Source organism: Diadema antillarum, unplaced genomic scaffold (assembly GCF_040938485.1).
Source record: "Diadema antillarum isolate AM-2024a unplaced genomic scaffold, OU_Dant_1.0 scf00000153, whole genome shotgun sequence".
NCBI lineage: Eukaryota > Metazoa > Echinodermata > Echinoidea > Diadematoida > Diadematidae > Diadema > Diadema antillarum.
The window spans coordinates 1048103-1068785 of NW_027271042.1; the positions used below are offsets into that span (position 1 = coordinate 1048103).

The 20683-nt window shown below is 36.9% G+C and overlaps 1 protein-coding gene across 1 annotated transcript; it reads left to right on the forward strand.

Annotated features, from left to right (window-relative positions):
- The first annotated feature begins 276 nt into the window (after positions 1–276).
- Positions 277–20031, forward strand: LOC139721957 (uncharacterized). The gene is made up of 12 exons (XM_071633279.1): positions 277–514; positions 1314–1439; positions 2795–2891; positions 3978–4049; positions 5650–5721; positions 7257–7328; positions 7637–7708; positions 10136–10210; positions 11497–11571; positions 12058–12129; positions 13253–13330; positions 18930–20031. The coding sequence occupies exons 1-12, from the start codon at positions 277–279 to the stop codon at positions 20029–20031; spliced, it is 2151 nt and encodes a 716-aa protein (XP_071489380.1).
- Positions 20032–20683: the final 652 nt, after the last annotated feature.

The following is a 20683-nucleotide window of genomic DNA, read 5'->3' on the forward strand; positions in this document are numbered from 1 at the left end:
TGCCTATCCTAGTTTGTCATCCAGCAGCTCTCCCAACGTAGGCGGCAGCAAACTACCAACCCGTTACAATATGAACACAAGCTATCTTGAGAACTCTTTATTCTATGATCTCTGAGACATAATAATGGATTACCCCATAAAATTCCATGGCAGGGAGAAGTAATTATAGTACAAGGCCCCCCCCCCTTCAGTTTAACTAGGTATGTACTCCTTTGTCGCTATGATAATGCGGTTTTGTTAATGAGTTTCAATGTGCTTTCTTGACACTTTGTTAAAATGTTTCCAAAGGTTTCGATACAAGTTAACGTTTTGGACATCGAGCGACCTTGGGACACACTCACAGTAAGTCACCGGTTCACTCACAATAACACCACCAACACTTTCAAGCTGACAAGCGCCGATGTGACGTCACTGTTTCTACCGAATGGCGGTCACACAACAGTCCAGTTTTGCAGTGACGTCATGGGGGAGTTTGATGGTTTTGACTTTGATGTGTATTCGTCTGTCATTAACAGTAAGAATTTTTAGGTTTCTCTTTCTGCCGCTCTTTTCGATATATGTCCCCTTTAATCAAAGATAATTTAGTTTAACACATTTAGCAACGTTTGAGACAGATGATTTAGACACTGTTTCAATGAATTCCAACTGGTCAGTCAGTAAGGCTACACGCAGGGTGGGTTTGTCCTTCCTGAAAAAGGACATTATTTACGTCAAACGCATACAGCCCAACGCTACAAAACAATTATAAAGTTATATGTCATTTGATGAATTCATTAGGAAACATCTTCTAAATCTGAAAATGAGAACGAAAGATGTTTTGGATCCATCAGAAATAGATTGGTGTGCAAGATCGTCAATTATGCGATCATGAAAACTGATTCTACTATGATTTCCCTGTCTACCCGTCACAATCGGTAATTAGACGCTAATCTTAAACATACAACGAGAAACTTTCTCTGACCATGTCATAGCCACCCAGTCCCTGGCTTTTTGCACACGATCAATAGAAATTGTTAGGTGATAGTATCATCAGCTCAGTTATGTCGAGTTCTTCTTAACGGTTACAGTGCTGTTTTGCAAAATCTTACAATTCCATAACAATCCAATATATCCAGTTTTGATCAAAATTTCTTTGATGGTGTGCTTAATATGAAATTATTTTGCTCTCACTTTTCAAAATAAATTAAGTTTTAACTTTTCCGGAATTCCCGCAGAGTAAAAGAGAAATTCGTCTTTATTATGTTAAAGTGTTCTTAACGGCAAATACAAATAGTTTTAATAGACTATCTGTACTATGTCGTTCATGCCCCCAGCCACGTTTGGAAGCGCTGATCTTCACGGCTTCGTGTGTTCGTCGGGACTGCAGACGATCAGGACTGTAGCCAGGTGTGATCACGTGGTAGATTGCCATGACTTTTCCGACGAGGTTGGCTGCGGCAGTGAGTATCCGCCTACACGAGTGGATAAATACAAAAACGACGGTCCTTTACGCACACAGTCGCACGTTTTCAGGTTATATCTCTCTTTTTCTCAGATGTTTCCCTCTCTTCTTTTTCTCTCTCTCTGTATATGTGAATTACATAAATCATGTATACATTTGAGGTCATTTGTAGTGCTGTAAATAGGTGTATGAAGGTCGTTTTTTTAATGTAATATTGTTACTAAATGTTGGGTTTCAAAAGAGATACTTTTTGATATTTTGACATGCTCGATTGTCATTGATTATGCTCGGTATGATTCATTATTTTTATGGATCTCCTTATGATTTCGTGGAGTAATAACCTGACTTGGAGTTATTACGATAACAATCAAAGCAACAACAACAACAAAAACATCCGTAAACACGTCGAGGTTAGATGGAGATGTGGATACAAGTTTTCGAGTGAACACTATTTTTGGCACTAACATCCATGTATAACGTTTTTCAGACTGCAGTACTGAGTTATTCGCCTGTCGAGGAAGCAATTTATGCTTGAAAGCGGATTACCAATGTGACGGTGTCAACGACTGCCCTCAATCGGACGATGAAGAAAACTGTGGTGAGTTTCACCAGAACTTATAAAAGAGTAGAAATATTCCTTATTCCTCACACTAACTCTTATATTACTTCTAAAACGCTCATTCAGACAATACGGGGATAATAAGGGGAAAAGTTTTAAGAAAAGATTAGACTAGGAGATGATTAAACTCGTTCATATGTAATTTGACCATTATAGCAGAAATATTCTTTTTTCTTTATCAGCACTTGTGGAGCAAAAATGAGATATCTCCTTGAATCTGTTTGTGTATAATATTGAAAGTATTTTTGTATATAGTTTTAACAATGTAAAAGCAAGTTCAAGTTCAACTTTGAAGAATTCTGAAACAAGTGGAATTCCACCCGATCAAAGCAAGACTAAAGGGAAAGTAAAAAACACGATAGCCGAATCTTAACGGCCTCTTTACAGAATACCTTAGAATACGACTTTATACCGACATTAAAACAACTATTAATTTTTGATTTATTTTGACCTTTTTTGTTTTTCTTCAATCAAATGTGTCCAAAAGCTTTTACAGTTAATATTACTTTTTGACATCATCAGCAATATCAGCATTTTATGGTAGCAGCAACCTGCCTTATCGGTTTTGCTTTTGTGGGTGTAGTATGGTATAATTTATGTGATCATGTCAGTAACAGATAAGATGCATTGTAGAAGAATTTAACGGTACAACTCTGCAGAAACTCTTCGGTGTCCACGTGGTTGTTCTTGCGGTGAGTCGCCTTACAATGACCTACACGGTCCCCTCCAACCAGCCTGTGGTCAACCAGACTGGCAGCCAATGTGGGTAAACTGCACCAACGGCTGGAACGAAGAATACGCGAGGAACACCATGAAGAAGGCAATTCTATTGTAAGCCTCGCTGCCACAAATAATGCTGTTTTCAAAACTTCATGTTTAGATTTCTCGATTAGACTGAGCATAACTTGCATTTTTTCATGTTACTAATAATATTATTAACAAAAGACATTATAGGGAAACATCGAAGTTACACTTTGTCTAGACTGGGTACAGGGTAATCTAATGTCTTTTGTCAATAATAAATATCACTGTTCCCTTATCAATTTATCTATTTTTTTTTTTTTTTTTTTGGGGGGGGGGGGGGGGACTTATCGAAGTAATCCGAAGAAAAATACCAGTAAAATCAATATAACATAATATGGTACATATTCAGATATCCTTTCGGCCACATAATAGTGATAATTAGTGAACTATGAATCAGTACAAGTCAACGTGCATTTGCATTGTACAGTCCCTTTAAGTCCGAATGTCCGTGCACTGGAAGCTAATGCTACATTGTATTAACTGAGAATAATATGAATGTCGATCACACAGGGTCTTTCGTCACGATGCTTTACCCGTTTGTCTGCCATAATAGAGACATACTTGTACGTAGGCCCACCCATAGTTCCTATTACGCAATACCACTGGATATTACGAATCATAAAACATGCTTGTGTATTCTTTAATTGTTCTGTTTTGTCCTGCGCTGTTTGTCTTGGTATAGGCTATTAAATCGTCTGTATTTCTTTTTGTTCTTGTTTTCGATCTGATGTGACATTGCAAAACCCAAAGCTCAATCTATGGAATTTGCAATGTGAAATATTAAAGTCGAATTGAACTGGAATAGGTATTGAATTTGTAGGGATTCAATGGCAATAAGTGCGAAACTCAAATGACATGATTCAACGATATGGTTACCTTGTTTCAAATTTATTATGTTTCGTTCCTAACTATATAGGGTTTAAATAAGCTTATTTGGAAATTACAGATGTGTAAGGTCACATCATACTTTCTGCTTCGTGACTGGTTGGCAGACAACGCTCTTACGTTTATATAAGGTGCTGGAGCCTCTATTGTTAGAAGTCTTTAAAAGAACCACAGTAAAGCAGAAAGTGTAGCAAGTGTTTTTTTTTTCTCTCTCTCTTTGTAATCCAGAAACCTGATTGGTGCAAATACTGGAGATTTAGCAGCTGGGTCATTTGAAGGACTGGAAAACGTACACATGCTGTGAGTTCGATAGTCATCAGATACCTATAAAGTAGTATAATATGCTTTTGCAAGAATTACAAATTATGCCCGACATTGAAAAAAACAACCCACCCCCCCCCCCCAAAAAAAAAAAAAAAAAACTCCCAACAATTATGTGTATAATCATGGAAAATTGATAGCTTCCCTCCCGTCATGAAAAGTAATCAGCTGTATTCAATCATCTGATGTATACATGCTAATTAAACAAATACTAAGAAAGTTTAAAAATGAAGCGTTTGTTCGCAAAAACCGATAAGTCCTTATTTGTCAAATGGAGATATTTGCGATTAAAGGTCAAGCAAAATAGAGAGAATAATAAGAAAGTTTTTGCTTCTTTTGACCATAACTTCAAAAATGTACCTTTATATGTAGTGACCAATATATCATTTAAAAGGTATTATTTTGTACTTTATGACAGAAACCGTACTTCAAAATCTTCAAAAATGGACTTATCGGTTTATGCGAACAAACTCTTCAAATCCTTCCATAATGAAGTGAGATTACTCTGGATGGATGTGACATTAAACTTCTGTGTTTTTCATACTAATATCCTGTTTTATGCCATTGAATACAATGCGCTAAACATTTATTTACGGTTTAGGAATAAAGGCAATAAACGAAAATAATAGAAAATTATCAGGTATTAAGATATTCTGCCAAAGATATTCAAACTAACGATCGCATGAAGACTCTTTGATCCTTTGGCATTTGTCTCGAAATTCGCGAAAGCTGTTCATTATTTTCAGCTGTCATATTATTGTGGCAAATTTTGTATTCCCTTAATTTTTTTTTGTTAAGTCGTTCTTCCACATTAGTATCTTGTGATATCTTCTTCAAGCTTTGTCTTTTACGTCGGTCTCTCTTTTCCAGTAAAACAATTATTTTGAACAATTAGTTTTACATGTACTCTGCTGTGTATTGTTGTAATGTTGTTGTAAAAATGTGCTACTGGAAATAACACTTCATTTGAAATAAAAACTACCAAAACTTCTATAATAAGGTTTGCAACGTTGATTGTTGCCTGCAATCTGCATGTTGTTTTTTTTTTTTTTTCGTGGGTTCATTTGGTATTCGTTGCCATGGAGACAAATATTCACATAATTATGAAACTTTCCTGCGATTAATTAAAAAAATCTTGTTGAGACGTGTGATATCTCTGCACTGTCTCATTGAACTATACTTCATTGCACTTTGACACAGTTATCATAGTTCATCGCTTTTATCAAATATACATGTATTCATATGGAATTTTTATAATTGATAACTTGATTCATGATAGATTACTACCATCATGGCATGCATACATCGGAAAGGATTGTTAGATATACTTACACACTCTCATTTTCATTCGGACCTTCACTTTTAACTCCATAGAAGCGCGGTTATTCATTTCCACAGTTTTATGTCTGTGGAGCAAAAATGTACAATTGCAGACATGACAGATTTTGCTATTCAAGCTGACCCTTCTAACCTCCTACTAAACTCTGATACAATTATAAGAGTGCGTTAGATTCAATACAGCTTCTCTCATCTTCATGATTTTATGATATCACATCAGTATTCGTTTCTATTTCGGCAGGGACTTATCTTCAAATCAGCTAACCCAAATACAGCCTGGTACATTTGACGGACTCCATCGCTTGTGGAAACTGTACGTACATTATTCAGAACGATATTTACCTTGTCTCAGTTCCTGTCTCTGCGTGATGTTTCAAGGTTACATAATATTGAAGAGTTTAATCGCAAGCAGGTTAGGCGTCGAATCTTAAGGGCTTTTTACACTTGTGTTTCTTAACCCAGGACTTTCTCTGACCCAGGACTATCGTTAGTCCCGTACCAATTTTTTCAGCTTTTTACACTCGCCAATTAGTCCCGTACTATCTCTTGTCCGGGGCTAAGGAGAAAACTGACCTTTTTACACTCGTATTTCTTAGCCCCGGACTTTCCAAACCACATGAATATTCATAATTACGCTGTGTACTGTACACGTACACGCACAAACCGGCAGCACTTGATTACCTCGTTTCTGATTGGTCAGTGAGGGTCGGACTTCGTCTCCGTCGCTTAGCCCAGGATTATTTTTTCGTTCTGTTTACACTCACTTGCTTGGCACCGCAATTGCGGTGCTAACCCCTGCTATTTTGCAGGGCCAGATAGTACCGTACTATCGGTGGGGCTAGCCCACTTTGGCAAAAACGAGTGTAAACAGAAAGTGGGCTAAGGATAGTCCCGTACCAACGGTGGGGCTAAGGCCCCACCCCCCCCCCCCCCTTAGCCCCACCGTTGGTCCGGGGCTAAGCAAAAATTTACAAGTGTAAAAAGCCCTTTATAAACATTTAACGTGTATGTCCATCATTAGATGGACCAAAATATACCTTTCCGATGATGCTTCACATATTCAGTATTCTTTACATTTTGATAGAAAATATACATTTTATCATATTTTGTATTTTTTTAGCAGATTCAATCGCAGATTTATTCTTATAAAAAGAATGGTATCAACTCGTCTGACGATCAAACTTTCCATTTAAAGTTAACATATCTTCACAGTCATTGTAACTGTATCCCCCTATTACAAAGGCTTTGGAGACTCCTACTGGTTATTCAAAGATGTGTTTGAAGATTAATGCCGATGATTTTTACAATCACTATTTTCAAAAAATTGAGAGTCGACAATCGTTCTCACTTTCTCTTTCACCTCCTTCCCTACTTCATATGAGTGATTGAAGGACTATTAAAGTAGGCATATGTGTGAACAAAATTGTCTTTAATTAATGCGTTTAAACAGGAAATGGTATGTATAAAAAAGAGCATTTTTTTGTGATTTTGTTTCGCAAAGTTGATAGGAAAAAATTGTTATACAGGAGATTGATGCAGAGCAAAATATAGAATTGAATCAATAGAATGTATTTCATATTAAAATCAATACGCAGTAAGCCATTTTATTTCCCTTGACATCAATATATCACCGCAACGACTTGTTGCGTAATCAAAGTTATGAAAGGCTTGCATGATTTTAAAAGCAGCTTGATACTGGCACACTTCAGCATCAGTATACTTGAAAATGATTTGTACAAAGTTTATTTTAAATCTTAAGTTTGTAAGGATTTTGGAAGATCTTCAAAATATTTGGAAAATTGTTTGCACTTTTTTATAATTTGATTTTTGTCATTTTGTACCATACAGAATCATCTCTAACAACAGTGTGTCATATTTAGAAAGAGGAACATTCAGAGGATTATATAATCTGCGCCTGTTGTAAGTATTGCTTCCGGACATATTGTATATAACGTCATTTATAGAAGACTTTGGATTAACCCACATACTAATCTACACAACAAACGACCAAAAACGACGACGGCATCAGCAACAATAACAACAACAGCAACAAAAACAAAAATGAACAAACAGACAAACGGCAAATGAAAACGTGAAATTTCATACCAGGGAAGTTGTGTCACAGGACAAACATAACCGGAAGAGTTTCGAGCTATATAGTTAGTATATAGGTTTGTTTGTTTTCTCATTGAAATTATTTTAAGAACTCTTTTTCCTTCCATGCAAAGGTATCTGGAGAGCAATGATATTTGGAGGCTGGATGATGGCTGCTTTCTGGATCTTCACAATTTGTTCTTGATGTGAGTACATCATGAATGCCAAATAATGCAGATTATTGCGTTTTTTTTTTGACCTGGTGCATAAACGTATGATTATGATTTTCACCAAGTAGGATGTTCTACAGTATATTGATTGTAGAGTACTGATACGGGTGTTTGTCCGTATTGTGTAACTCCTCAGCAATAGAATTCCTCTAAGACGATATCGATACTCTCTGATACTGTGTCATGATAAAAATTAAATGTGACCGTGCACCTCAAAACGAACATAAAGTCGCACACACTGATTTTGCGTGAGGACTGAAAATATTCAGTGAAATGGGTCAACCTAGCCGAACTTGACTTTTTCATATTTTCTGAAAGAGCGGCTCTTCTTTTACATTATGCTAAAATTTGCTCTCATAAAACGGGCAGGAAAGTGTGTTTTTTAGCAGTTTATCTCGAACATTTTTGGTAGAATAATGTGATTAGGTGTGTCTTTAGAATCCCTTTTTCATTTCTGAAAAACCTTGTCCACACTCTTCACTTTCAACTCTAATAACTTTTGAAAGGATAGTGCTACTGCTTTGAAAGTTGGCATTGATTATGGACAGAATGTGTAAATGAGGCATGCTTAATTTCAGTTTAATCTGATAATCCTTCATTGTTGTTACTCTGGTGGTTTACTTCCTGTTTTTTGTCCCTTTCATCACACAGCCAGCACGGTTTGGTAAAGATTAAGCGCTTGAATAGACACTGTACTTCAGAGCCTCTTTTCTCAGTTCACACTTTTCCTGAGTTTGTGCATTCTTTCAAATATTTAGATAGGTTAGGAGAGTCCATTTGATTTGAGTTATACAAGTGTACACCATTTTAAAGCTTAAAATCTGCTCTTTCAGAATATGGTCTTAACTAAAAATTCATATCTGGCCACTTTTTGTTTGTTTTGAGGTGCAGGGTCACAAATATAGGTTTTCCCGGCCAATTTCGCACTTTTATCAGTCCAATTCCTAATTACTGCATTCAATTTAGCAAAATTTAGCGTAGATGACATTTTCGGCAGTTCAATGTTATCACCTCTTCATTCAAATTCATTTTTGAGCATTCAAATTACCTTCTGGTCAGCGTCATTCTAATTAACACTTTCTCAATTAAAATTCGTAAATCAAGCACCATTTCGTTATTCGTTCATTCAATTTAGAATGATATAGTCACGTGATCACGGACATGCACTCGTTCATTCGAATTCATATTTGGGCATCAATCTCATCTTTTGCAGTCAATTTAGCACGCATGTTAATGCATTGGTTCTTTCTTTCTTTCTTTTTTCAGCATAGTTATTGTTTTTCAAGCGTCATTATATATAACATTTGTATATAACATTTATCCAATTATACATAGTGTCATACATGTTTTGAATTGATTGTAAGCGCTTTGGGCCTTGTGGGAAAAGCGCACTATAAATAATAGTAATAATAATAATTACATTTCATATTTTCGTATTCATTTTAGATATTTTGGAAACAGTTTTTTTTTCTTCAATGTGCGAAGATAGTGCATCATGTGGCCACAACTTATTTGGCCGTTAAGCGCTTTATTCCGAGAGTGTCGGCCAGTTCTAGGAAGTCAAGGTTATGATCATCAAATGTTTCTATAATTATTTTTCTTTCTTCTTGAGAAATACGTCTGTATCTAACTTGTGCTGCCAGGACTGTAAGAAGATGAAGTTAATCTGTCGTATTGGTACATGTAGGCCTAAAATGACATGTATGAAAGAAAAGGGGCGTTACAGAACAACAAACTCGAGTTATATAGGGTCAATAAAAAAATGATACTTTTACTACTAAACAGTGCGTGGATGAAACAAAAAGTCACAAAGAAATACTCGTTTGAATGTTATCATCTTTTCAAGAAAGAAATAACATGACGTTAATTTGAATGAACATGTTTGGAATTTGACTGCCCATACGCGAAATTGAATGACTGAAATACCCCTTTCGGCCAGTGCTGGCGAATTTGAATGACTGAAGAACACATGCCAATTTGAATGCCCATTTTACGAATTCGAAAGGGACATGTGCAAATTTCATTGACCGAAATGCTAAATTCAACGATGAACTTGCAATTTTGAATGACAGAATGTGCAGTTACGAGGATTTTCGCTAAATTGAATGAACCTTTTATCAAATGGACTGACAGAAGTGCGAAATTGCCCGGAAAAACCTATAAATAAAAGACATGCTTTGAAAGATTTCATGGTTTTCTGCAGTGATGTATGTAGTTTTGATTTCTGATTTACTCCTCGAGTTAAGTGTTGATAAGTATCTACTTGACAATACAGTTGATGCATTCCTAAGCAAAAGAAAAATTAACGGTTCTGAAAGTTGATACATTTTCTCGTATCACATGTTTTACACCTATTCGAAATAAATGCCTTGTTTTCTAACGTGTCTTTATTTTTCACAACAGCGAATTACATTACAATCAGCTGACAAACCTCAGACCGGGTGTCTTCAAGGATTTAGGCCGAGCTCTAGAACGCCTGTAGGTATATAAATCGTAATGGAAAAAAAACAACAACACGGGAAAGACATAAAGCGATGACATAATCACGCACTAGCAGAGGACTCACACACAGAGGACAAAATGAACATTATGAACTCATAAACCCAAGTTAGTCTTCGCACTATCAGCAGCCCTCTCCCAGAGGGCACTGTCATTACTACGGGGTTATCCCACGAGACCAACACGCACGAGTCATACCGCCGCGTGTTCGACATTGAAAAAAAAACAAATGTCCATGAGTCATACAGCCCACGAGTCAAACAGCCCACGAGTTCGACATTCGAAAAAAAGGCCCATGATCCATACAGCCCATGAGTTCGACAGTAGGCAAACAAGGCCCATGGGATCTGCATTCAAAGGGCAGGGAGTCCGACACTGGGTAAAATTAAACGGTAAAAAAAAAAAACGTGTTCGACATTACATCATGGGATTGAATGTGTCGGTCCTCTGGGCCTTGTTTGATTAGTGTCGAACTCATGGGCTGTAAGACTCGTAGGCTGTAAGAATCGGGGGTGTCGAATTTGTTACATGCACACATTATTATTACCCGATGTGCCGTATCGCGGAGAAACCAATCGTGTATACGTTGTTGGGACAAGAGGAACATCGTGTTATACCTACACGAAGATGTACCCAACCTGTTATGGGAAACTTGGAAAACATATTTCGTAAATCCTATACCTCTTGTATTTTATTATAAAACATATGAAATACACAAGTTTGACAGTTAAAAGTAATGTGGCTCCTCCATTAATGATATCAAGTTTTATAGAATTTGACTAGCCATTATAGGCATAGTCATGATAGTTATGTGACTATGATATGTAATTTCTGAATGAAAATGCGAAAGCGTGATTGTCTCTATGGTTTACGTACCAAGATATAGGGAAAGCGTCTTGGGTAATGTCAAAAATATATAAAAATACAATAATTTCAGCAGTATTTTATAAGTAATATTTGACAGCAATGGAGATAGATAATATAGAAATGAAGTTGACGTGGCATTATTTTCTTAGTTCTTAGAATTAACTAGTTCACCTTGGACAGAGAGAGAGAGAGAGAGACGGACAGAATGAGAAAATGAGAAGGAGAGAGAAAGAGAGAGAGAGAGAGAGAGAGAGAGAGAGATGGAGAGATGGAGAAAGAGACATATTATGACACTGATATGTGTAGCCAAGATTTGATTTCCATTCATATCAAATGTATTTGAAAAAAAGTACAGAATAGGACAGTTAGTGAAATGATTCTTCAATTTAAATTTTCAGAGTTTTAACCCACAACTTTATCACGGAGGTGAATGCGACATTATTCACGGGTATAGAGAACCAGCTGTACATTGTGTAAGTGGATTACCTTCTGGACTTTAACCGTGTATTCTATAGATAAGTGTATCATTTGATATTATGCTATTGTCCCTGTTATTATTTCGGACGTGATGTTTATTTATTCATTCATTTATTTATTTATCCATCTATTTTCTTTTATATCATCGCATCTGTCAAGTTGGTGGAAGTAGCATAGAGAAACAAGGATATATTGGGCTTTACGATATTTTAATATAATATAGAGGGCTTATTTTTTCAATAATAGCGTGTTCATTTTTCAATAGGGCCCCATTTACTTATTCTTTTGTCATAAACAACAAACAACAACACGAGTGTTCATCCCTTCAAGGAATTGATAAAGAAAATATCAAGTAAGATTGTTTTCAGATATGATGTATGAAATGCGATGTAAAATAGCAGGCCAAATCTACTTGGCACAGTTTTATTGTTTGTAGATTGAAACATGCATTCAGTAATATTTCTTCTTCGTCAATTTTGCAGCTCGTTTGAAGGTAATCCACTAATGCGCATAGCACCCGGTACCTTCAAAAACCTGACAGTGTTGAAGAATTTGTAAGTATTTTTTGTTAGAAAATAATATCATAAGACAGATACCCAATGTTCATCATATTATAAACTAGACAAAGCATTATTTTCCCTCGATGATAAACATGGTAATGTATTCAACAGAATTGTGATATTTTCTCTCTCTTCGTTTTGTTCACTCTGTTTAGTTATGAAGGCCCTTAAACACGTTTCAGAGACATTTATGTTACACGAAAATGTATGTTAGATAATATTGATGGTGTATATATCAAATCAATGGTAAGCGTACTCCGTCACATTAAAATGATACGCCCGCCAGATCTCTACTTTTGATTTAATCAATCTGTAAGCGCCACCATTGAGTGCGTTGTTGTACTTGATAACGAATCAATTATTGGTAAGACATTTATAATGTTTAAAGGTTTTCTCTTCTTTTCCCTTGTTCTTGTTGTTTTTTTTTAGCAAAATGTGTTTGGTACATAACGTTAAGATTAGGAGTTTTATGTGTGGGTTTATTGGTGTTGTAATGATATTATATTCGTATATTTAAAGATAGGGCCTCATCTACGTCAAGCTCTGCTTTATGATGACGGTCCTCTGTATTGATTTCTTCTTTGTTCATAATAAAAATACAGTATGCCTTAATAGGTTGCTTTGATTCATATGTTATTACAGACTGATGTTGTTATGAAATTGGCATTTCTTATAAATAAAGGATTGTGATTGATTTGTATGTTTACTCTCCTTTTTTTTCGCATACTATGTCTCACTTTGTTTTCATTTGTTATTGTAGGTTGAGAAAGAAAATGCAAAAATAAACCAAACCAAACCAATAGAATTAATTATTACAATTACAGCGCTCTACGTATAAACGAGGCTAGCACAAACAGCACCTTTCTTGGGTACGAGTAAAGATGAAACTGTGAATTCCAGTTTGCTTTTGGATAAGAGAAGTACCATCATCTTCTCCTGGCATGTAATATCTGGTAATTGTGGGGAGCCTGGATACCTTGTGCAGGTTGTAGAATGGTGGAACACTGAGGTATGCAACAGCATTATCATCCATTCCACATGCATGTTTCTGAGAAACGAGAAATTTGTAGATGCTAATAAATTTTTCATCCCTTCTGGTATCTTTCTCTCAACAAAGATACATCTTGGCACGCCCACCGTCTCCCCTTCTGCTCTATCCTGATATATTTGACGGATTAGTCAACCTGGACACCATGTAAGACTTTTCACTTTGTTTCACACTGTAATCAGTATTTCATGAAGTTCACCTAAAATAACTTGTGTGATTATCTATACGAACAATCAAATGACGTACAATGTTCAATTCAATCGTCTATAATTTAAGTTATCTTTATCCTCTCTTGTAACTCATTTGGTGTAAACCTATGATCGGAAATGTTGAAGGAAGCAAAACAGCTAGTAACAATGATTTTCTGCATGCATCATTACAGTCTCCAACACATTTCTAGACTAGAGGAGCACTCTGAGAGCGCGGACCTCCGCCAAGCATGCAAATCATTTTCACCGTTGATCTTGTTCTTCCGTAGAGATATCAGTGATTTCCACCCATACGTACTGCATTGTGTGCTGAAAGTTGCCAGATTTCCCAATATAGAAGCCTTTGTTACGTCATAAACCCTCATCTGCACGGCGCGCCTCACCCCAGCATAAACTAGAGCACGCACTTTAGTGCGCGCAGGCAAACCTCAAATACGCGCAGCCTGAACTCCAAGTTCATTGACCCTACCTGCTAAAATATCGAAAATCCTTCATAAATTCCCCAAAAATTCTCGGATCACTTCCAAAAGTTAATCGTTTGGTACTTGTGTCATTTTCAACCTTTCCTGCAAGTTTCATCTCAATCCGTCAACTACTTTTTGAGTTATTTTGCGCACGGTCAAACTAACAAACCAACGGTAACGAAAACATAACCTCCTCCCTTGGCGGAGGTAATAAGGCCTATTAGGTCACCACACTGGTCACTATGCATGGCAATAACTGTTTACAACAAGAAACAATGATAAAGGATTTCAACTGTTTTACTGGTTTAGTAGTTTTACATGTTTACTGGTTTTACTTGTTATCTTGTTTTAGCGAATCAATTAAAAAAAAGGAAAACATAGGTCCTCTCAGAACAAGAGAATAACTTTTGAGTCAATAAGAAACATTTTTGATCAGAAAGGGTTGGTAACTTTTTACACAAAGTTTTCATCAGCATTGATTAGGTTATGAAGTCATAAAGTCGGTTATCGGTTTTTGTTGTAAAGACAATTTCTTTTCCTGCCAAGGTTTACGTAAAATCCAGCACTCTTAACGTTGCAATGATTACACTCATAGATTCATTTATCCGTAATTCGCTCAAGAAGAGTTGAACAAAATATCCAATTAAACTAATGCGTTAGTGTATCAGCTAGAAATATGAAAGGTCGGTTCTCATTGTGTTCTGCAGAGATCATTTCCCGACAAGGTTAACCTAGCATTCTGCATGCTTTACATTTTGCCGTTACACTGACCAAACTCACAAATCAAAAAATCTATCAAACTTTGAGTTAGCTGAAAAAGAATGGGCTATTGTATGATTATCATTAATAACAATGCATTGTATAGGAAATTACCCGATCTACTGACAGTAAAACAGCTTACCATTTGTTCAGTCCAGTTCAAATCTATTTCATATTTCCATTTTCTCAATGATGACATTACAAAATTATTGACAACAAAACAAGAGTAGAAAATATATACAATCATGTCTCTTGATTGTAGAAGAAAAAGAAAAAGAAAATATACTTGACACAAATGTACATGGTCATATCGTATGAAAATGTCACTAGTAAGTATCAGAAATATGATGGGGCCTACATAAAAGCTTTAAAGCTTGTAAAACTGTAGGTTCCCGAGTTCATAGGCATATAATTTTACACGGAGAACGGATATGTTTGTCTTGATCAACTAAAATTACACCAGTACAAAAAATCGATGAGTAATAAACTAATGAACCACAGAGATATCGCACAAACCAGACTGCATACAAATCTCGCAGTGTTTGAATAACAAAAATGCTATATTATCAAAGATGTATCGGTACCATGAAATCACTTGAATAACTTAGTGCTGCGGACAAGGACAAAAGACTGGGAGCATAAAAAGGTTGCTAAAAGCTTGGTAGTGTGTATCCACTAAGTAATAACTGTTTTAATTTGCGTTTGAAGGTGAATAAAGATAAGGAAGAAGTGATATCTAGAGGGAGATCATTCCAATATCTGGGTCCAGTAAATATAGTTGTCTTCTTTGCAAAAATAGTGCGAGTACGGAGAAGGTGATAGGCGTCACTCTGGCGAGTGGGATAACAGTGGATAGAACTATTCCTTTTGAACATGTGGATAAAAACAGATGGTAATTCATTAGTTGTTAGTTTATACATGAAAATTCCGAGATTGTAATAAAATAAGTCTGAAATTTTCAGAATTCTGTTTTGATGGAAAAAACAATTGGTATGGGCAAAATATCCGGCGTGGTTTATGATTCTTATTGCACGCTTTTGAATACGGAGAAGGGAATCTAGTAATGAGTGAATTGCAATTCCCCACGCAAAATTCCATAATTGAAGTGTGGAGATATTAAACAAGAATATGAAGAGTTTGTTCGCAAAAACCGATAAGTCCATTTTTGAAGATTTTGAAGTACGGGCTCTGTCATCAAGTACAAAATAATACCTTTTAAATGATATATTGGTCACTACATGTAAAGGTACATTTTTGAAGTTATGGTCAAAAGAAGCAAAGATTTTCTTATTATTTTCTTTATTTTTCTTGACCTTTAATCGCAAATATCTCCATTTGGCAAATATGGACTTATCGGTTTTTGCGAACAAACTCTTCATATATACTCTGCAAAATATGAACAGGAAAGAAATGTTTGAGCTTATTCAAAATCCCAATATTTCTAGACAAAATTTTACTTACAAAATTAACAGGAGTTTTCCAGGATAATTCTTGGTCAATCCAAAGCCCTAAAGAGTTTGTGTTATTAACCTGCTTTAAACATAAATCATATATTTTGATATCATATGGAACAACATTCAAATAATTACTAAATACCATATAATGAGTTTTTTCTATGTTCAAGGATAATTTGTACGCATAAATCCAGGATTGCACGGACCTGAGCTCAGTATTCATCATATTTATTAATGCATTAGGGTCTCGATGTGAAAAAAACAAGCTTGTGTCATCGGCGAAACAAATGAATGACGAAATTTGCGATGATTTTGGAAGATCGTTTATGTATACGATAAATAAAAGTGGGCCCAATAGGGAGCCCTGCGGGACTCCACATGAAATAGGCTTTAATTGCGAATCATGGCTATTGATATTAACAAATTGCTTTCTTTCTGTTAAATAACTCTTAAACCATTCTAAGGGGGTACCGCGGGTTCCGTAGTGACACAATTTATAAAACAAGATTTCATGATCTATCGTGTCGAAAGCTTTAGAAAAATCAAGAAAAACTCCCATTGTATGTTCAAAACTATCTACAGCATGAGCTACCTTGTCTATAAAAGGAAGTAAAGCATGGGTTGTCTTGTAATGTTTTCTAAAACCAAACTGAGAATCCGACAGAATGTTATGATTTGTGGGAAATTTTAATAATCGTGTGTAAACCACCCTTTCAAGAATTTTAGAGATTGAAGTCAACAAAGAAATTAGTCGGTAATTATTCACCAAATCTTTCTGTCCCTTCTTAAAGGGGAAGTCCGGACGATTATCAGCCGTTTCGTGTGTAAAGAACAATATTTTATGAACCTATTACCCTTTTCCCGACGAGAAAAGACCATCAGATACATTTACTATGATTTTTTTTTTAGATAAGGTAATTCTTCATGTTCGAATCCGTCGCGAGCTGCCCTTCGTACTATCTGTCCCAGGATGCATTGCGCGTGACGTATCGGGCGCAGTTTCCTCAGCTGAGAGCACCGCGAGCGAAGCCCACCTACGCATCGATCTCCCATTGCACTGCTGACTGCGGGCGGTATCTGCATGCCTGCATAGGTGTGCCTTGTCGGCGCTACTGCAGGAGACCGTACACCGATTTAGGAGTGCTGTTGCCAAACGCTGTATTCCTTTATTCAAATAATCTTCGTTATATATCTATATAAAATCTTCAAAGATTAATGTAAAATAGTTGCAATCCTATAACATTTTCGTTTAAATTGAAATATGTATGTATTATAATACTGCCGTACTTATTAGTGTCCACCCCATCACTTACAATGCATTAGCTGTTGTCGGGCTGTGCAGGCATACATTTACGTCTGCTGCTGCCAAGTGCTATCACAATCCGCGATCGTTTTTTCGACTTCTGAGTGTGAACAATCTGAAATCAGTCTGTCAATGTCAGAATTATTGCCTCTTTTGTTGTCCGAGACTGTTGAAAAGTGTGTCTGACGGTGATAAAATACGACAGTATACATGTAACTTGAACCGAGGAAGAAACGCCAGCGCCAGCTTGGTACCGCCGCCGCGCCGCGCCGGTAACTACGACCAGCAGCCCAATACACACAGCGTAATCGGGCTGCGTGTTGTAGCATTCAGGATCATGTAAAGGTAGTATCGTGGATAGATATCAATTTAAAATCGAAATATTTCTTCAATTTGAAGACTTACTAGTAAAGTTGAAGTATTGAAAACACCCTAACACTTGACACATCGGCATTTTTTTAATGAAGCAATAGATCATGCCGCGTGCATCCGCTGTGTGGTCAGAGACTGTTGAGCGGTACGCTACTACCGCTTGCTTGGCCCGTATCACCATTGCTCAAGCAGGGCTCCCCCGAGCCAGCTGACGCTCCAAGCAAAAAGCAATGTGAGGATGAAACGTCACGCTGTCACGTGATCTTTCTCGCCGGCGTACAGAAATCGAACGGTTACGACTCAAAATTAGTGATGCTAAAAAATCGATTGTGGCGAGTTGGGAGGGTCTTTTTCAATGAAACTTAGTCATAATGGTCGTTTATTTATGTAGATTTTGGTTAATTTTATTCAAAATCGTCCGGACTTCTCCTTTAAAGATAGGGACAACTTTTGCGACCTTCATCTTATTGGGGACTTTGCCATTAAATAAGGATTGATTGAAAATGTATGTAAGAGGAGAAATGATTTCGTTTAAAACATTTTTTAAAAGAAAATTTGTAATTCCATCATATCCTGAACTTTTTGTCTCTTGTGGCACGTTTGAATAATTACTTCTTGTCGAAATAATCCAGCGAACATCAGATTCTGTGTTCTGCTATAAATTTCGTCTGTTATGGGCTATTCCTAAGAATATAAATGTAATTTGATTTGACACATTTACGTCCATGATTGTAAATTTTATGTCTCAATATCTCATACATATACTTGATACTGTCATACCCATACAAGGGCGAAAATTATACCAAAGATATTTACATTCAGAATTAAAACTATCTTGCACATGTCACACTTGCATATATGCAATATAGTCAATAGTAGAATTGACTTCATCTGAACCACACACCCTGACACCTACCTGCACTCACGTATAACGGAGGAATAGAGAAATTAAATCTAACACAACAAACCCTACAAAAACCCCTCAAAGACACAATGCAGATTAAAGCACTTCTAACTATAATGATAAGTTTATAGTTTGATTTTTCACACTATTTACAACATCAACATAGTTTAGATTAACCCTCGTCAGCACATCTCTATTGAAGTCAACGTCTGATTGGTTGAGATGATTATTTTTTTATGCTTGTTAACGTTATTGATTGTATATTCTATTTTTTTTTTCAGAAACGTCTACGACCCACGCATATGTTGCATATCTCCAGGAGACTCTGTGTGTACGTTGGGGGAACCAGCTCACCCCCTCTTCACCTGTCGAATGACTTTCCTACAGAATCTTCCTATCGAGATTTTCATTTGGATTCTTGGGATCAGCGCACTTATCGGAAACTCTTGCGTAATTGTTCAGAGACTTCGAGCTAAGTTTTCACATAACACGGCAAAAGTCCAGTCCGTCCTAATTTTGAATCTTGCGATCTCTGACTTCCTAATTGGAATCTATCTCCTGATCCTAGCAATTATGGACATCGTTATTTCGGATTCCTACTTCTGGGAGGGGCGGGCCGAAGAGTGGCGAACCAGCAGTATTTGTCAGGCGGCGGGCTTCATCTCTGTACTCAGCAGCGAGACGTCGGTTTTCTTGATTACCATCATCAGCCTCGATCGAGTCATTTCCGTCCTCTTTCCGTTCAGTGAACATCGCCTTAGTGTAAAATCAGCTCGTGTGGTCGTAGGAGTGACCTGGGGACTAGCACTTCTTCTCAGTACCTGTGCTGCTGTTCTAAATCATCTCAACCCTGACACTTACAGCCTGAGTGACGTCTGTGTGGGCCTGCCATTGATTCGCAAGAATTCTCACCTCAATAGCGTTGTTGACGAACGCTTATTCAATCAGATCGGTGTTGTGCGGTATGCCACCGTTGCGACGGCATCGGAGTCAACTTGGCAGTTTTCCATTGTCCTGTTCCTTGGAGTCAACTCCTTTTGTTTGTCGGTCGTACTCATCGCTTACATCATCATCTTTATCTGGGTGCGGTTTACCAGGAACAAGGCGGGACGCAAAGACAGTGAAGGAGCTGAAATCAAGATGGCTGCTAAGATGTCACTGTTGGTCGGTACGGACTTCTTTTGCTGGATGCCTATCATCATTCTAGGAGTACTAGTCCAGAGTGACCTTGTCACACTCAGCTCGGACGTCTACGCCTGGCTAGTGGTCTTTGTCCTACCAATTAACTCATCAATTAATCCGTACCTGTACACCATTGTGGACACTGCAACCCATAAACAGAAATCAATACAGCTAAACACGGGCAATATGGGCAACATTTAATCTCATTCTGCTAGTTCGAAAACTTACGCTGCCTCAGTATGTGTAACCATGCTTCTCTAAGATGATTCTACGAAAGTCCTATAATCCCCCCCCCAAAAAAAAAAACAAAACAAAATAAAACAAAACAAGACAAAACCGGTTACAGCTCAGGAGGTCGCGAAGTCGTAGGTTCGAATCCTGCTCGATTATGTGCGCCCATGATTTTTATTTATTTTTTTTATGATGGCTACTACTTAAACACTGATCAATTCAGTGCTTATTTACGTCGATGTAGGGCGATTTGTCAATCAGTTGCACCGGTTACAGCTGCTGGTCAACTTTCAAGAGCATATCGTGCTCAAATCAGGAACATTGTGAAGGCCTATATTCTTTTCCATATCCTCATGTCGAAATGCTATGGTCGTTTCTTCTCGTAAGTTTGGTAGACCGAACTGTTAACCTTTGGTAAACCATCAGGATAGTAATATCTGATTCTTTGACATGCAGTTAGCGTTTCGTTATGTACGCAAGACTGAAACTCTTATCATTTCACATTCCATTTCATTTGTTGGTATCTGTAATGTTTGTACCAAGAAAAAAAAATATTCAAGTTATGATACATGTATAACTGAAAATATATAGTTTCATCATGAAATGCGCAATACAGGAATAT